General features: G+C 38.1%; 1 protein-coding gene across 1 annotated transcript in view; it reads right to left on the bottom strand.

Annotated features, from left to right (window-relative positions):
* The window catches only part of CTNNA3 (catenin alpha 3), a 453492-nt gene that overhangs the window by 191099 nt on the left and 247631 nt on the right, over positions 1–14762 (bottom strand). The window contains exon 6 of the mRNA XM_062633965.1: positions 800–880. Coding sequence (XP_062489949.1) covers positions 800–880 — 81 coding nt within the window. The remainder of the gene's footprint in view (positions 1–799; positions 881–14762) is intronic.

The following is a 14762-nucleotide window of genomic DNA, read 5'->3' as shown; positions in this document are numbered from 1 at the left end:
AAAGTTGGGAGGGATATTCTTCCATCAGGGAGCTGACAAATAGCCACAGCTAGAGAAAGCATGAAAGCAGTGTGTGCTCATGTTTTGTGCAGCCATAAAGTTTCATATAGTTGTTTGGGGCAGCCTTGCTAAAAGAACTGCTGGCTTTCTAGGTCATTTTTCTGAAGTGGCACATTTTATACTTTCAACATAATTTACAATTTTTCTCAAACATGTTCCTTGAAGAGAAAGGATTTAAACACAGCTAATGTCTACTGTTCAATGTCTGCAGTACACTGAAGTTGTAGATTTTGGTGCATGTGTTACATTAGTTTTAGGATATTGGGATGAAAAATGGGTGTGTGGACTGTGAACCAGGTATTCCAAGGACCCTTTTTTGTTGTATGAGTTTTTACAACTGTATAGAACTAGACATAGTGACTCAATGATCCTTTCAAGGTATCTGTTCCAACAATCAGTAATAATTCAATCTTATTTAAAATAAAATTTCTCTTGATGTCCAAAGTGCATTACCAGTATATTTCTAAAGCGAATACATATTTAGACACGTACACATGAAGAGCTTTGTTTATGTACATACATATAATTCAGCTGGTATCATTTGCTAGGGTTTTTCCCCTTACTTCTGAAAATTTGCATGCATATATTCTGTGGAATAGTGCAATTGTCTTCAGTATTTTCTTAACATAGAAGAAATCTTTATTTTCAAAATGCAGTTCTACAAAACCTGAAAGAAGAAATTTGGAAAAGCATCCCTCAAGTCTCCTTTCCTACCTTTTCAGTTCCCCAGGTTGCTTACCTGTCTGCGGAGGTCTCTTGTCTTCTTGCACATACTGTCTATTGCAACATTCAAGGCATTCCTTCTCTCTTTCTTGTCTGTCTGTAATAAATACGACAGAAAACACAACAACAGTTATTTGTGATCTCTTAGCATGTTCTTTGTGGTCTCAGTTCATCACAGCATTTCTTAAATCATATATGCTTAAGGAATTTTTTGAATTTTAATACATTTCAGGAACCAGTACCACAATATTTACAGAATGCCAATTTCTAATGATAAGTATAATCTGCTGAATCAAAACATATGCTTTATTAGCAGTATAGCCAAATGAAATTAAACACTTTTTTTTTTTTCTTCTGAATTGCTGTAATACTCTGTTTATAGTGTAGGGTTATTTATGGAACAGCATTAATGTAATAATTATTTTATTGGCAATATAATGTAATAGGGTGGTGAGACATTGGAACAGGTTGCTTAAAGAAGTTGTGGATGCCTCATCCCTGGCAGTGTTCAAGGGCCTTGGGTGACGCGGTCTAGTGCAAGGTGTCCCTGCTCATGGCAGCAGGGTTGGAATTAGATAATCTTTAAGACTGCTTCCAACTATAACCATTATATGATTCTATTATTTATGCCAATCCATTATCACCAAATTCATATGACAAATCATATTATGTTTCTATAGCCATTTATAAATTCAGATGCCCGCAATGCAGTTTGGTATTGCTTTAGTCTACAGCATATATTATTTTACCCCTGTAAAACAAAACAGGTGAGTTTCAAAATGTTGCAATGCAAACATTCATTGTCAATGAAAATGGTCAATATCTTCATTTAACAGCACACTAGTTCTCAGCAACAATAGAAGACTGAGTTCTGAAGATTTTTGAGAGTTCTTCAGAGAATCAGTTGTATACTTACAAACAATCTTGGCCTTTTTTTTTTTTATATCTATCAGCAAAGTGGTTACATCATTATTAGTTATTTGAGAAGTGTAATTAACAGTTTTACTGTACTGCCAACCTTTCTTCTATACAATATTACCTTAGTATTTCTGTGTCTACTAGCTGTTTTGAATAATCTTTTTTTCATGTTCGTACAGAAACTATATGAAAATACAAAATGTCTGATGAACTTTGTTTCTCTAAAGAAGTCATTCATTACTCACTAGTTTGGACTGCCCTGGTCCAAAGGAAAGAAACCAGAAACAGTGAAAGTATCTTTGCATGAAGTTTTAAGTCAGTACACACCTCCAGGGAGAGGACCAGATTCTCAGAAATGTTGAAGAAATAATTATGTATACTGGTTATGGTATTTGGGCTTCAATTATAGTACATTAGGGAGTCTATTATTATGAACATGACTCCCATTTTATTAATCATACTAAAATAAATACTAGTGAAAACAAAAGTAGCAATGTATTTGAACAGAACAATATCCTTAATACTAAAGCAAAGACTAGACAAGATCAGGAAAGAACTTTTTACATTAAAAGTGAATGTGTCATGTAATAAATGCCTTGAAATGTTTAGTACATATTTAACTTAAAGGAAAAATTACTTCAAAAGATAAAGCTTATATATTCAGAGTGACTTAGAAATTTTCCTATTACTTTACTTTTCTGAAATTGCTCACAGTCTTTGCAGGGAACAGCTGGTCAAACACGGGTCTTGGAGGGAGGTCTGAACTTCACTTTGAAACCATCAAGGAATCCCTGAAGGCACATAATGACTTTCTATTTCATAGTAATGGGACCATATTTCATACCAATGCTTGTATATGAACTGAAGTAAATAATGACTCTTCTACTACATTTTCCAAGCTATTGTCAGCCTTTGCAACAAATCAATCCCTTCTAAACTGTGAGGTAAACAGGACCAGTAAAAGCATTGTGGATAAAACTCATCTTATGCCTATGGATTTTCAGATGACAAAAATGCAGTTCCACATTGGCACATCCTTTAAAAGCTTTATATTTAGAGCCTATTTTTCTAAGATGACAAAAATCAATGTAAAATATTGGGATTTTTTTTAAGTTGTCTAGTAAGCTGTAACTTCAAAGATGGCAACTAATGATACAACTCGCTTTAAGCAAACCTAAATCTTTGAGGCAGCTAATATGAAATAACCTCACTCAGCAAGGGGCATAAAAATATTGAGCAGTGAACAAGGAAAAAATACTTCATTTGCAAACTCTTAATGTAATTGTCAATAGACAATGTCTAGAAAGCAAAACTAATAATAATTAAACTTATTCTTCACCTTGTGTTTTCCCCAAGAACTAAATACACTGTAAAAAGCAGCTTTGGACTATAGAATGTGGACAGGCTCAGAACGTGGGTAACCTCAAAACTGCAAACTCTCATTCTCTTAGATATTTAAACATCAAAAGAACACATTACTGTCTGGATCAACCCTTCTTACAAGGGTTTAAATATTTCAAAATTGTGTACAGTCTGTTAAAGTCAGGGGGACACCTGATGACAAAGTCTACTCTAAATACTTCTAAATACGAATGGCCTTGTGCCATTTTGTCCAGCTTCTGTAAGGTATTGTCCATTGGGCCCAAGTACATTTGAATGCTGAATTACTCCTTTAAGTTTATACTCCTCTGCAGACTTCCATTTCAGATATACAACAGTAACAGTTCAAGATCTACACTATGATTATACTTTTACAGCTGCAAAATTCTGTATTTAATATTTTTAAAAGATCTATTAAAACATCTCTATGCAATATTCCACTTTCCAGTAATGCAGATAATGCCTGTGTTTGCAATGCTCTGCATCTGTTTGTCAATTAACATTCTTCTCATGACTGCTGTACTTAAAAACAAGCAAGTCTATCCTGAAGTAGTTCATTCTTGTACAGGGTGACTGAGTTAAAGAAATGGCTAGGAAAATTATGCACATTTTTCTAGGCTCTGGATTTCAAAAGTCATGCAGTTGAGCTCACTCCTTTCAGTTTTCCTGCACTCAGCTAGAGTTTTATTCTGTAAAATATATATAATAACAACTATATGGCTCCCTTGTGAAGATATTATAAGAAATATCCAGCTCCTATTTCAATGCACTTTTAACATATGGAAAATTTTACAAGTACTGTCGTATTATTATTAATACTCCACTAAGTGAAAACAAGCATTTTTAATTAACACTGCATAGCCTGAAGACAAATGCTGAGTATTGCCAATAATACATGCCTATTTATTTCACACACTGGCATGTAGCGTTAGTTGCATGACTCAAAAACCGCATGTGCAGAAAATCTTTTCTGACAGATTTTCATTCAAAACAGTACATATCTAAGGGCAGATTCTCTGTTGAAACAAATCACCATATCTCCATTATTTTTAATGGAGGAGTTCTTTTGCATCAGCAGGGGACCATGACCTTCATGGTTATTACAGATCCTTCTGCACTCCAAGGTGTCTAGATGCAAAATAATATGTTTTTATTAGCCACACAATGTAAAGACTCAAGAACATGTCTGCAGTGGGGTCTTTTGTGGGTATACGCCAACAGTCAACAGTATTAACAAAGACAACAGTAATTCAACAACATTCACACTTTATTGAGTTGAAGTGGTAGCTTAAACAAAGATATATCATTATTCTGATAAGGTTTTGAATTTCACTTTGTTTATACTACTGAAGTGCTACAAACATTTACGCAACAGTTGCACTAGTGTCTCCCATCTGAAAACTGATCATTAAATTATAAAGAATATTTGGGGCAGAATTACTTAAGTGATCATCTAAACTCTTCAAGTACTGAGGCTAACAGATACGGACTAAATTTATGAAAAAGGATATAAAAAAGGATATATAAAGAACACAATCAGCCATAGGTATTAAAACAGTAAATACAATAAGCATTCATTATGTGAATCCAAGAATACCCCCTTTAGCCATAATCAAGAATTCAGTTACAACACAGAAATGATCACATTAGGAGTACTAAAATAAACGAGACATGTCCAAGTGAAATGGAGATATTTTATCTGGGTATGTACTGGTGATAATGTATTAACAAGGATTTCCTTAAATCTTGCAAGGCCACACTCCTTGTCTCCTTTTAGTCATCATCAGAGAAAGTAACCCTCTGAAGGTTCTCAGCCTCTACTTGCTAGGTGAGAGACACCTAGTTTGGTAGGTTGGAGTTTTGTCTTCTGATTAGTCCCCAGAAATACTCATTTCATATTAAAAAAAAAAAAACTAAATTCATAAAGCACCCTTGATATTTTGGACATATCCACCTGAAATAGGTACCAAGATTTCAATACAAAGTAATTGTTTTTTAAAAGTACCTATACATGTTCAAAAACATGTCTGTAGACTCTAATTATTCAATGCTGTGGTATATAAGGGAGCAATATTAATTTATCACATCCACGGTGAGATCAAATATCTTCTGAATTCTGTATTCCAGAACAGCAGGAGTCTTAGCTATAAACCTAACCTATTTTACTTTAGTCCTAAAGGATTCCTTCAAGTATTCTTATGGCAACAACACAGTGAGGACATTCTATAGCCATGCCATTAGGCAGGGCCTCAAGATACAACTGCTGAATTAAGATCTAGATTGCAAACAGGAGAAGCAGTCAGGATGTATCTGGGTCCCCTACACAGGAATAGTGATTTTGAAGAAGTGAATGAAAATCCTGGAGCTTCAGCCTCACTCTGAATTTTTAATAACTGTCCTCCTCATCCAAGTTGTCTGTAAAGGAATAAATATATGCAGGAACTGGTCAGCATAAAGTTTTAAACAGAATGCATCAATATAAGCTGAATTAGATCATACACGTCTCTGTATGCCATTGACTACAGAAACTGCACAGCAGTAAACAATTAATCTTGTAAGGCGCCCTGACTTTTTTTCCTTAGACACCACTATAAAGAATTATTTGTAAACATGCAAAATAGGCTTGAGATTCAGGGCATTTGTGATGTTTGAGGATATTCAGATAAAAGTTCATCTTGCATGCCTGGGCTTACCTATTGGTTTAAATCAACAGGTTAAAAGCAATCAATCAAGCAAGCAAGCAAGCAGTGATACTTCACTGGGATGTTTGAAACTACATACATGACTAAAAACAACCTTAGAACCTTAATCCATATTGTACTCTCCTGAAAATAGGTTTCCATACTTAAAAGGCCTAAGGCCAGAAACCGAGCACATATTTGATTTCCTGGAATGTGTCTGTTCCTAAACATTAGATAAAAAATAAATCCAGCACACTAGCATGATTTTCTTTGCTTATCTCCAGCAGCTGTACCATGACTCTGTGATAAACATCTTTTGATTTAGTTAAATGTATCCAAGGACAATTATATTTTTAAAAAGACTAGCTTATTTACTGAAATTAGTTCACTATGGAAATATCAAAAGAATGTCAAGCTCAAAAGTAAACACAATTCAATACAACAATATATTAATAAATGTCAGAGCTCTAATTAAATGACTGATTATTTCAGGCTATGTGTTGACTGACAATAATCCTGCAACTCAATTTTTATGGGGTCCTGTACATTGTACCTTAATAAAAAAAAAAAAAAAAACAAACCTTCACCCAACCTGAATAAGATATTAACACAAAGTCACAGTCCCTATAGAGGTAGCAGCCATTTTATGCCTGTTGTTAAAATTTAACATTTATTATTTTTTGATATATGGTGCTAATAAATGTTTCTTCTTTTGAATTATAAAATCATTTTGAATTCTAGACAAAACTAACTGATAAAAAAAAAAGTTATATAAAAAGCAGCTTCACAGCTGCTTTTGAAGCTGCTTTTGAAACAATGCTGTCATTACTTGGGAAAATTCTCAGCATGAGTTTCCTGTGCAAAGACAGAAATAAGATTTTTAATTTTTTTTTTCATATTCAGTTCATAGAAACAGTGATCTTTCAAATCCTGCTTTGCAATTAAACAAAGTTAACACAACTGCAAGGATCTGTATCAAAAACAAACCAAAAACCAACAAACCATAAGCCTTTATAAGGGAAGATCCAGTTCAATCCTGTTGCAGTCTTCATTTATATTTAAACATAAGAACTAACAAAGAAGGGCCAAGAGGCTTGTTGATTACAGGGGGCTTGCTTCTGGTAAAATTAGTTAACACAGTGCTTCAGCCATTAACAAGTAAACAGAACTAATTTCACTGCTTACATTCTTTGCTGGGAAAAGGCAAAGGACTTGTCACCTTTAAGGTCACATGAAGAGTGAAGAAATCTTGAGATGAGTGCTTTTAGAAGTGCCAAGTATGGGGTAGCCACACCACAAGAATGGTAACAGTGCCCCAGAAACATGATGGGAATAGCATAATAGAACATGGAAGGTCCAAATCAGCAATGCTGGAATAACCTCTGTCTCTCACAGCTCTTGCCAAAGTGAGGCCTCAGGGCAGCTATTTCCATATGGAGAACCTCCTTCCTTCTGACATCTCCTGGGGAACAAGTTAACTAGAACTGTATAATCTAAACCCTTCTCCGATCAGTGGGCCTTACTGTAGTCAATCTGCTTGCCACTAGGCTGCTGTGTGGGCCCCCTCTCTGCCCCTTGCTCCGTGCACAGCCCATGCTAGCTACAGGATCTGCACCATGAAGCAACAGACACTTCTCTGGCATTAGACCCCTCGGAGACCCTGTATTTCTTGGGGCACAGTAAGTATACTATTGCCAGAATGTGAAAATCAAGCTTCAATCAGCTGTCTTCTCATCTAACAGATCTTTGTACTCAAATGCATCTGGCTTCCTAGTTCAATCTAATATAAAGAGATTTCTCAAGCAAGTTTTCTTTCTTACTGCCTTCTTGTCTCATTTTAGACTGATAAATCCTTCAGTCCTGTTGCTGTTCAGTCCCAATCCTACAGTTCCCAGCACAGTAGGAAGAAAACCTCTTTTAACTAATAGGGAAAATCAAAGAAATGTAAAGGCTGTTAAGAACCTCTTTCTACTTCCTTGTACCAATTTGTGTATTGCTAGGCCCCAGGAATATCTGCTTTACATGAAGAATTAATGGAAACAGTACTTTACCCTTCAAATTTTCAACTTGCTCCTCAAACTACAACTTCCATGTTCTTGTCAATAAAAGACAAGATCCCTTGTTGAATGTCATATGTCTAGTTAAATAAACCCAAACTATGATATCCAAAGCTATAGATATCACTAGACAAGTTTGTGTCTCATTCAAACACAAAAGGAAGCCAGTTGTTTATAATAGTTTCCAAGTATCTCTCACTCTTTTAAACAAACTTTTTGAAAGACCTCTGTGGATGGATTTTTAGCAAAGAATGGCCACATTCCCAAGTCAGCAAGTGCCTACGTGGAGCTTGACATGAACCGAGGATGAAGGAGGACGTGGGTAAAGAAGCAAAAGTAGCAGTAGCAAAAGTAGCAGTGCAAGCAAGATAAGAAGAAACTGGACTGTGCTAAGATACAAAACAGTGGACTGTTAGCAAATTTTAAAGGTTAAGTTCTCATACGCTTATTGTTACTAGTTGCTGTGTGCTGCAGGAATATGTATCAAAGCATAGTATACTGAGCTATTGTATATGTATTCAATCATCATACAAGCTATTGAACATGTATCTAATTATACTACAGCGAGCTATTGAAGATGTATCCAAATATTATACAGTGAGCTATTGTAAATGTAACCGTAGTTGCAGTGTATTACAAGAAAATGTATCTGATTATAATACAGCAAGCTATTGTAAGCCGAGGCAGAGAAACAGTATAAAAAGAATTGATACACTATAATAAACGGCTTTGGTTTGATCATATTGATCTCTGACTGAGTCCATATATTTTCTGTGGCAGACCTCTGTGTTTCTCACCCTGGAAATGGATAGCAAAAACTTTTTGAATGCAAATAACTTCATTAAAACAATGGGATGATATAGATGCATAAACTATTATTTGCATGTTTCTCCTTAACCCCCTCCCCACAAATCCTCAAGGGCTCAAGGCAGTGCCATGTTATTAACTGCTGCCTGAGAAATTTCTTAAATTAACATTTAAGAAGTTATTAGGGAATCCTCTGACAAGACAGTAAAGGCAGAACTTGACATTTCTGACATTTTAAAGCACAAAAATTCCTTTGAAAAGGCAAAAGCTCTCAGGCCTTTTCATATGGCATTTCCAAGCCTGTTTTTAATGTACATCAAAAGCCTCCAAAAGGAAGTTCATTTACAGGTATATCTATTACTTTTCTTTGTTAATATAGGAAACTTACAGAATGAATAACCCATGAGTATTTTAAGCCGAAAACCACTATATTTACTCCGTAACACAGATTCCCTTCTTTAGCCTAATGCACTTTTCTTAAAGACACTTGACTCAAGAAAACCTATTTCTATGAAAAACAAGTAAGTATATTTAAAGGGGGGGGGGGGGGAAGCTGAGGGGAGAGGAAATGCCCCACAAAAAAACAATCAGCCAATCAAACACAACAAGGGCATGGAAAATCATATACAACTGAGGAATCTTTCATAAGGAATCTTTCATGTGGAACTGTTTCTCATTATAGATTTGTTTTTTCTCCTCAACAGCTTCAATGACATTTGTCATTTTTTTCCTCTTCAAGCCATCATGGACAGGTCCCTGTGGATCTAATGTTGTGAGATGTGAACTTCCACATAAGAAATGAATTACCCCAAGCTCTGTCAATATCAAGTGGAGTACCAAGGGCTCACCTCACTGTGTGAATTACCCCTTCTCAATCAATCTGCAAGAAGTCTTGAATTAAAAGCCTCTCAGTATAACTCTGTTAGCATTCAGTTGTATCTAGTTCATAACACTGAAAACAAATTTAATTCTCAATGAGCATGAATAAAATAGCCAAAAAAAAACCACAGAAAAACTATTTAGAATTTATAATACTTTAGCTAAAAAAAAAAAAACACAAAAAAAAAACAAACCTGAAAATTTTAGATCCTACTGTGATCCTAAATTATCAGAAACAATTATGTTGCTGGAATATATGTACAATTGCATTTTCCAATACATGCTGAAAAACATCAGTGTCAGGCAACTGAAGCTGGGGAGGGTAGCAGGGATTTCTCTAAGGACCCAACTAGATCCCTCATTTCTGGTAAGAGAAGAAGGAACTTGAAATACTGAGCAACCCAAAAGACTGAAGGAGGAACCTATGCTGCTTTAAATTTTTATTGTTTCTTTCTGCTATATGAGGCAAATATCTTATTGTATCAGGTTTTTTTTTACTTTTTCGCATTGGCAACGTTAGAAAAATTCAGCACAATTCCTAGGTGAACCTGAAAAAAACCACAACCCCCTCCCCCCCCAAAAAAAAACAAACAACAAACCAAAACCCAGGCTTTTCTTCTACTTATTTGGGTTAAATTGACACAGGAAGTAAATGCAACATAACTGGTCTATTGCAAAGTAAATATAAGCATAATTTACTTTTTCTAATGAAAAATCAAAAGCAAAGGGTACTTGGTATTTGAAAAATGACAGTCTTCACTTAATATAAATCATAAAGGCCAATGGTACTGTATTTTGGTTTGCATTTCAACTTTAAAACTATTGGAGGAATCAGCAGGGAGTAAAAAGTTAATTTTCTTTTAATCTGATGTTAGTGTCATTCACTGATGATGCAGGTAGGTAAAACAAACATAACTAGAAATAGAACAATATCCATACTATAGAACTGAAAACAGGAAACATACTTAAAATTAATCTGTGTTTTACTAATTTTCTAAGTTCATAGTACAGAAGTTTTTAATTGAATATCCATCTACCATTCACCAAAGTGTTCCGGCAGTTTTACTGCAGCAAAATAGGAAATTAGTTGGAGAAAATCTCACCCTACAGCCACAGTGTAAGAGTTTTGTATGATGAACTATCATGTAAATTGCTTGGAGTAGTCTCTCTCTGTTGTCAGAGCAGGAAAGTGATGGAGGGGAAAGAAAATTCAAAATAAAATATACTAGAGTTGCTGAAACAGTCCTTCTCATACAGATTGTTTAGAAGTCTTAGCTGTACTCTAAATCAAAAAGTTAAACAGGAGTCAAACAGGGAAAAATGTCCAGTACTAAGCTACTTAAATTCTTCCATACCTAGGGATATACTGAGATACTGCAAGTTCCAAAGTGGTATTTCTACAGCAAAGGCATACCCTGTGTTTTTCAAGACAACAAAAAACAATTTAGTGTGGTTTTAGATGGGGTATTTTAATGCACTATGTACTACAGAAAGAGATTCCAACTGACTTAAGAGTATAACAGCATTCAAATCAATCAGCACATATATACACACACACATATTTATCATAGAATCACAGAATAGTTAGGGTTGGAAAGGACCTTAAGATCATCTAATTCGAACCCCCTTGACATGGGCAGGGACACCTCACACTAAACCATATCACCCAAGGCCTCGTCCAACCTGGTCTTGACCACTGCCAGGGATGGAGCATTCATAACCTCCCTAGGCAATCTATTCCAGTGCCTCACCACCCTAACAGGAAAGAATATCCTCCTTATATCCAATCTAAACTTCCCCTGTTTAAGTTTTAACCTGTTACCCCTTGTTCTATCACTACAGTCCCTAATGAAGAGTCCCTCCCCAGCATCCCTACAGGCTCCCTTCAGATACTGGAAGGCTGCTATAAGGTCTCCATGCAGCCTTCTCTTCTCCAGGCTGAACAGCCCCAACTTCCTCAGCCTGTCTTCATACAGAAGGTGCTCCAGTCCCCTGATCATCCTCGTGGCCCTTCTCTGGACATGTTCCAACAGTTCCATGTCCTTTTTATGTTGAGGACACCAGAACTGCACACCATACTCCAGGTGAGGTCTCACAAGAGCAGAGTAAAGGGGCAAGATCAACTCCTTCATCCCGCTGGTCATGCTCCTTTTGATGCAGCCCAGGATACGGTTGGCTTTCTGGGCTGCAAGCGCACACTGCCTGCTCATTTTCATCTTCTCATCGACCAACACCCCCAAGTCTTCCTCCACAGGGCTGCTCTGAATCTCTTCTCTGCCCAACCTGTAGCTGCACCTGGGATTGCTCTGACCCAGGTGTAGGACCTTGCACTTGGCATGGTTAAACTACATGAGGTTGGCATCAGCCCACCTCACAAGTGTGTCAAGGTCCCTCTGGATGGCATTCCTTCCCTCCAGGGTATCAACCGAACCACACAGATTGGTGTCATTGGCAAACTTGCTGAGGGCGCACTCAATCCCACTGTCCATGTCAGCGATGACGATGTTAAACAAGACCGGTCCCAACACCGATCCCTGAGGGACATCACTTGTTACTGGTCTCCAGCCGGATATTGAGCCATTGACCACAACTCTCTGTGTGCGGCCATCCAGCCAGTTCTTTATCCACTGAGTGGTCCATCCATCAAATTGATGTCGCTCCAATTTAGAGACAAGGATGTCATCTGGGACAGTGTCGAACGCTTTACACAAGTCCAGGTAGATGACATCAACTGCTCTTCCCCTGTCCATCAGTTCTGTAGCCCCATCATAGAAGGCCATCAAATTGGTCAGGCAGGATTTCCCCTTAGTGAAGCCATGCTGGCTGTCACCAAGCACCTTGTTGTTTTTCATGTGCCTTAGCATGCCTTCCAGGAGAAACTGCTCCAAGATTTTGCCAGGCACAGAGGTGAGACTGACTGGTCTGTAATTCCCCAGGTCATCCATTTTCCTCTTCTTGAAAATGGGGGTTATACTTCCCTTTTTCCATTTGTCAGGAACTTCACCTGACTGCCATAGTTTCTCAAATATGATGGCCAGCGGCTTCGCAACTTCATTTGCCAGCTCCTTCAGGACCCGTGGATGGATCTCATCAGGACCCAAGGACTTGTGCACATTCAGATTTTTAAGATGGTCTTGAACCAGATCCTCTCCTACAGTGGGCGCAAGGTCTTCATTCTCACAGTCCCTGTATCTGCCTTCCAAGACTTGGGTGGTGTGGTCAGAGCATTTGCCAGTGAAGACTGAGGCAAAGAATTTATTAAGAACCTCAGCCTTCTCCAAATCCTGTGTAGCCAGTTCTCCCGAGAGCTTCCTGAGCGGGGCCTACGTTCTCCCTTGTCTGTTTTTTATTTGCTACGTACCTGTAGAATCCCTTCCTGTCATCCTTAATACCACTAGCCAAGTTTAATTCTAACTGGGCCTTAGCTTTCCTAACCTGGTCCCTAGCTTCGCAGACAACATCCTTGCACTCTTCCCAGGCCGCCTGTCCTTGCTTCCACTTATTATAAGCCTCTTTTTTCATTTGAATTTTCCCCAGCAACTCCTTATCCATCCAAGGAGGTCTCCTGGCCTTTCTCCTAGACTTCCTTCTAGTTGGGATGCAACACTCCTGAGCTTGTAGCAGGTGATCCTTGAATATCAACCAAGAGTCTTGGGCCCCCCTGCCCTCTAGGGCTATATCCCATGGAACCTTACTATGCAGGTTCCTGAAGAGGCCAAAGTCTGCTCTCGTGAAGTCCAGGGCAGCAAGCTTGCTGCATGCTCTTCTCACTGTCCTGAGGATCCCAAATTCGACCATCTCGTGATCGCTGCATCCAAGGCTGCCCTGGAGAGTCACATTTCCAACGAGCCCTTCCCTGTTGGTGAGCACGAGGTCAAGCATGGCACCTCTCCTTGTTGGCTCCTCTATTACTTGCAGAAGGAAGTTGTCTTCCATACAATCAAGGAACCTCCTGGATTGCTTGTGCCAGGCTGTACCGTCCTTCCAACAGATGTCAGGGTGGTTGAAGGCACCCATGAGAACAAGGGCCTGTGAGCGTGAGGCTTTTCCTATCTGTCTATGGAGTGCTTCATCCGCAGGTTCTCCTTGATCAGGCGGTCTGTAACAGATCCCCACAGTAATGTCTCCCATAGCTATATTCCCTTTAACCCTGACCCACAAACTCTCTGTGGACGGCTCACCTGTCCCCAGACAGAGTTCCATACTCTCCAGCCTATCCCTAGCATAAAGGGCAACCCCCTGTCCCCGCCTGCCAGGCCTGTCTTTTCTAAAAAGCCTGTAACCTTCCTTTCCAACACTCCAGTCGTATGAGCCATCCCACCATGTTTCTGCTATGCCTATTATATCATACCCCTGTATATGTGCACACATCTCTAATTCCTCTTGTTTGTTCCCCATGCTACGGGCATTTGTATAGAGGCATCTGAGCCGAGATCCAAATGAAGCCAGGTCATTGGCTGGAGCAGATGGGATATCTCTACATTGCTCCAAGCATTTATTATAGGTGCTGGCAACTGACTGGGTGTGTTGGGATGTAATGGTTCCCCCCTCCCCCTACACATCTAGTTTTAAAGCCTCCTTGACCAGTCTGGCAAGCCTGCTACCAAAACTGATCATCTAGTTCCAATCATCCCCCCGCCATGGGCAGGGACACCTCCCACTAAACCATGCCCCCCAAATATATTTAAATATATACATGTATATATTTATATATATTTAAATATATACAGGTAGTGATTACAAATATCTTTCTGAAAAAAAGACCTCTTTGAAGTCCTCATAGCCACTCCAGACCATCCAGTAATATCACACTTTCTCCTCATATTCCCATCATATAAAAGAGCAACATGAAGAGATAAGGAAAGTAGAACAGTAACAAGACAGTAATTTTTTTTTTCCTTCATGAACTTTCCTGTTTATAGTATATTTATTATTCTGAGATAACCTCTATGATCCTATTCATGATCACTTATAGATCAGACTTGCCATGGTATTTCTTTTCACCCAGCATACATTTTATTGCCATGGATGGGTAATGAAGATTGATTTCCCTGATTCCCAAGATTTCAGCTATCCACATGTCCATAAACAAGGGAAGTTCTACTTGTACATATTATTTAAAAACCTTGTAGTTTCACTTACACATACCTCATACTCTGTGGAGTGGAATGATTTGAAAGCAGCAGTTTGAGACAGACAGGGGTGGACCCATGACAGAACTTAGTCTACAGACAGAAACTTTATGAAAATACCTATT

Source organism: Pezoporus occidentalis, unplaced genomic scaffold (genome assembly GCF_034315485.1).
Source record: "Pezoporus occidentalis ecotype Australia unplaced genomic scaffold, CSIRO_AGI_Poc_V1 ctg41, whole genome shotgun sequence".
NCBI classification, from domain to species: domain Eukaryota; kingdom Metazoa; phylum Chordata; class Aves; order Psittaciformes; family Psittacidae; genus Pezoporus; species Pezoporus occidentalis.
Note: the sequence above shows the minus strand (reverse complement) of the source record. Positions and strands in the feature narration are given on the sequence as shown.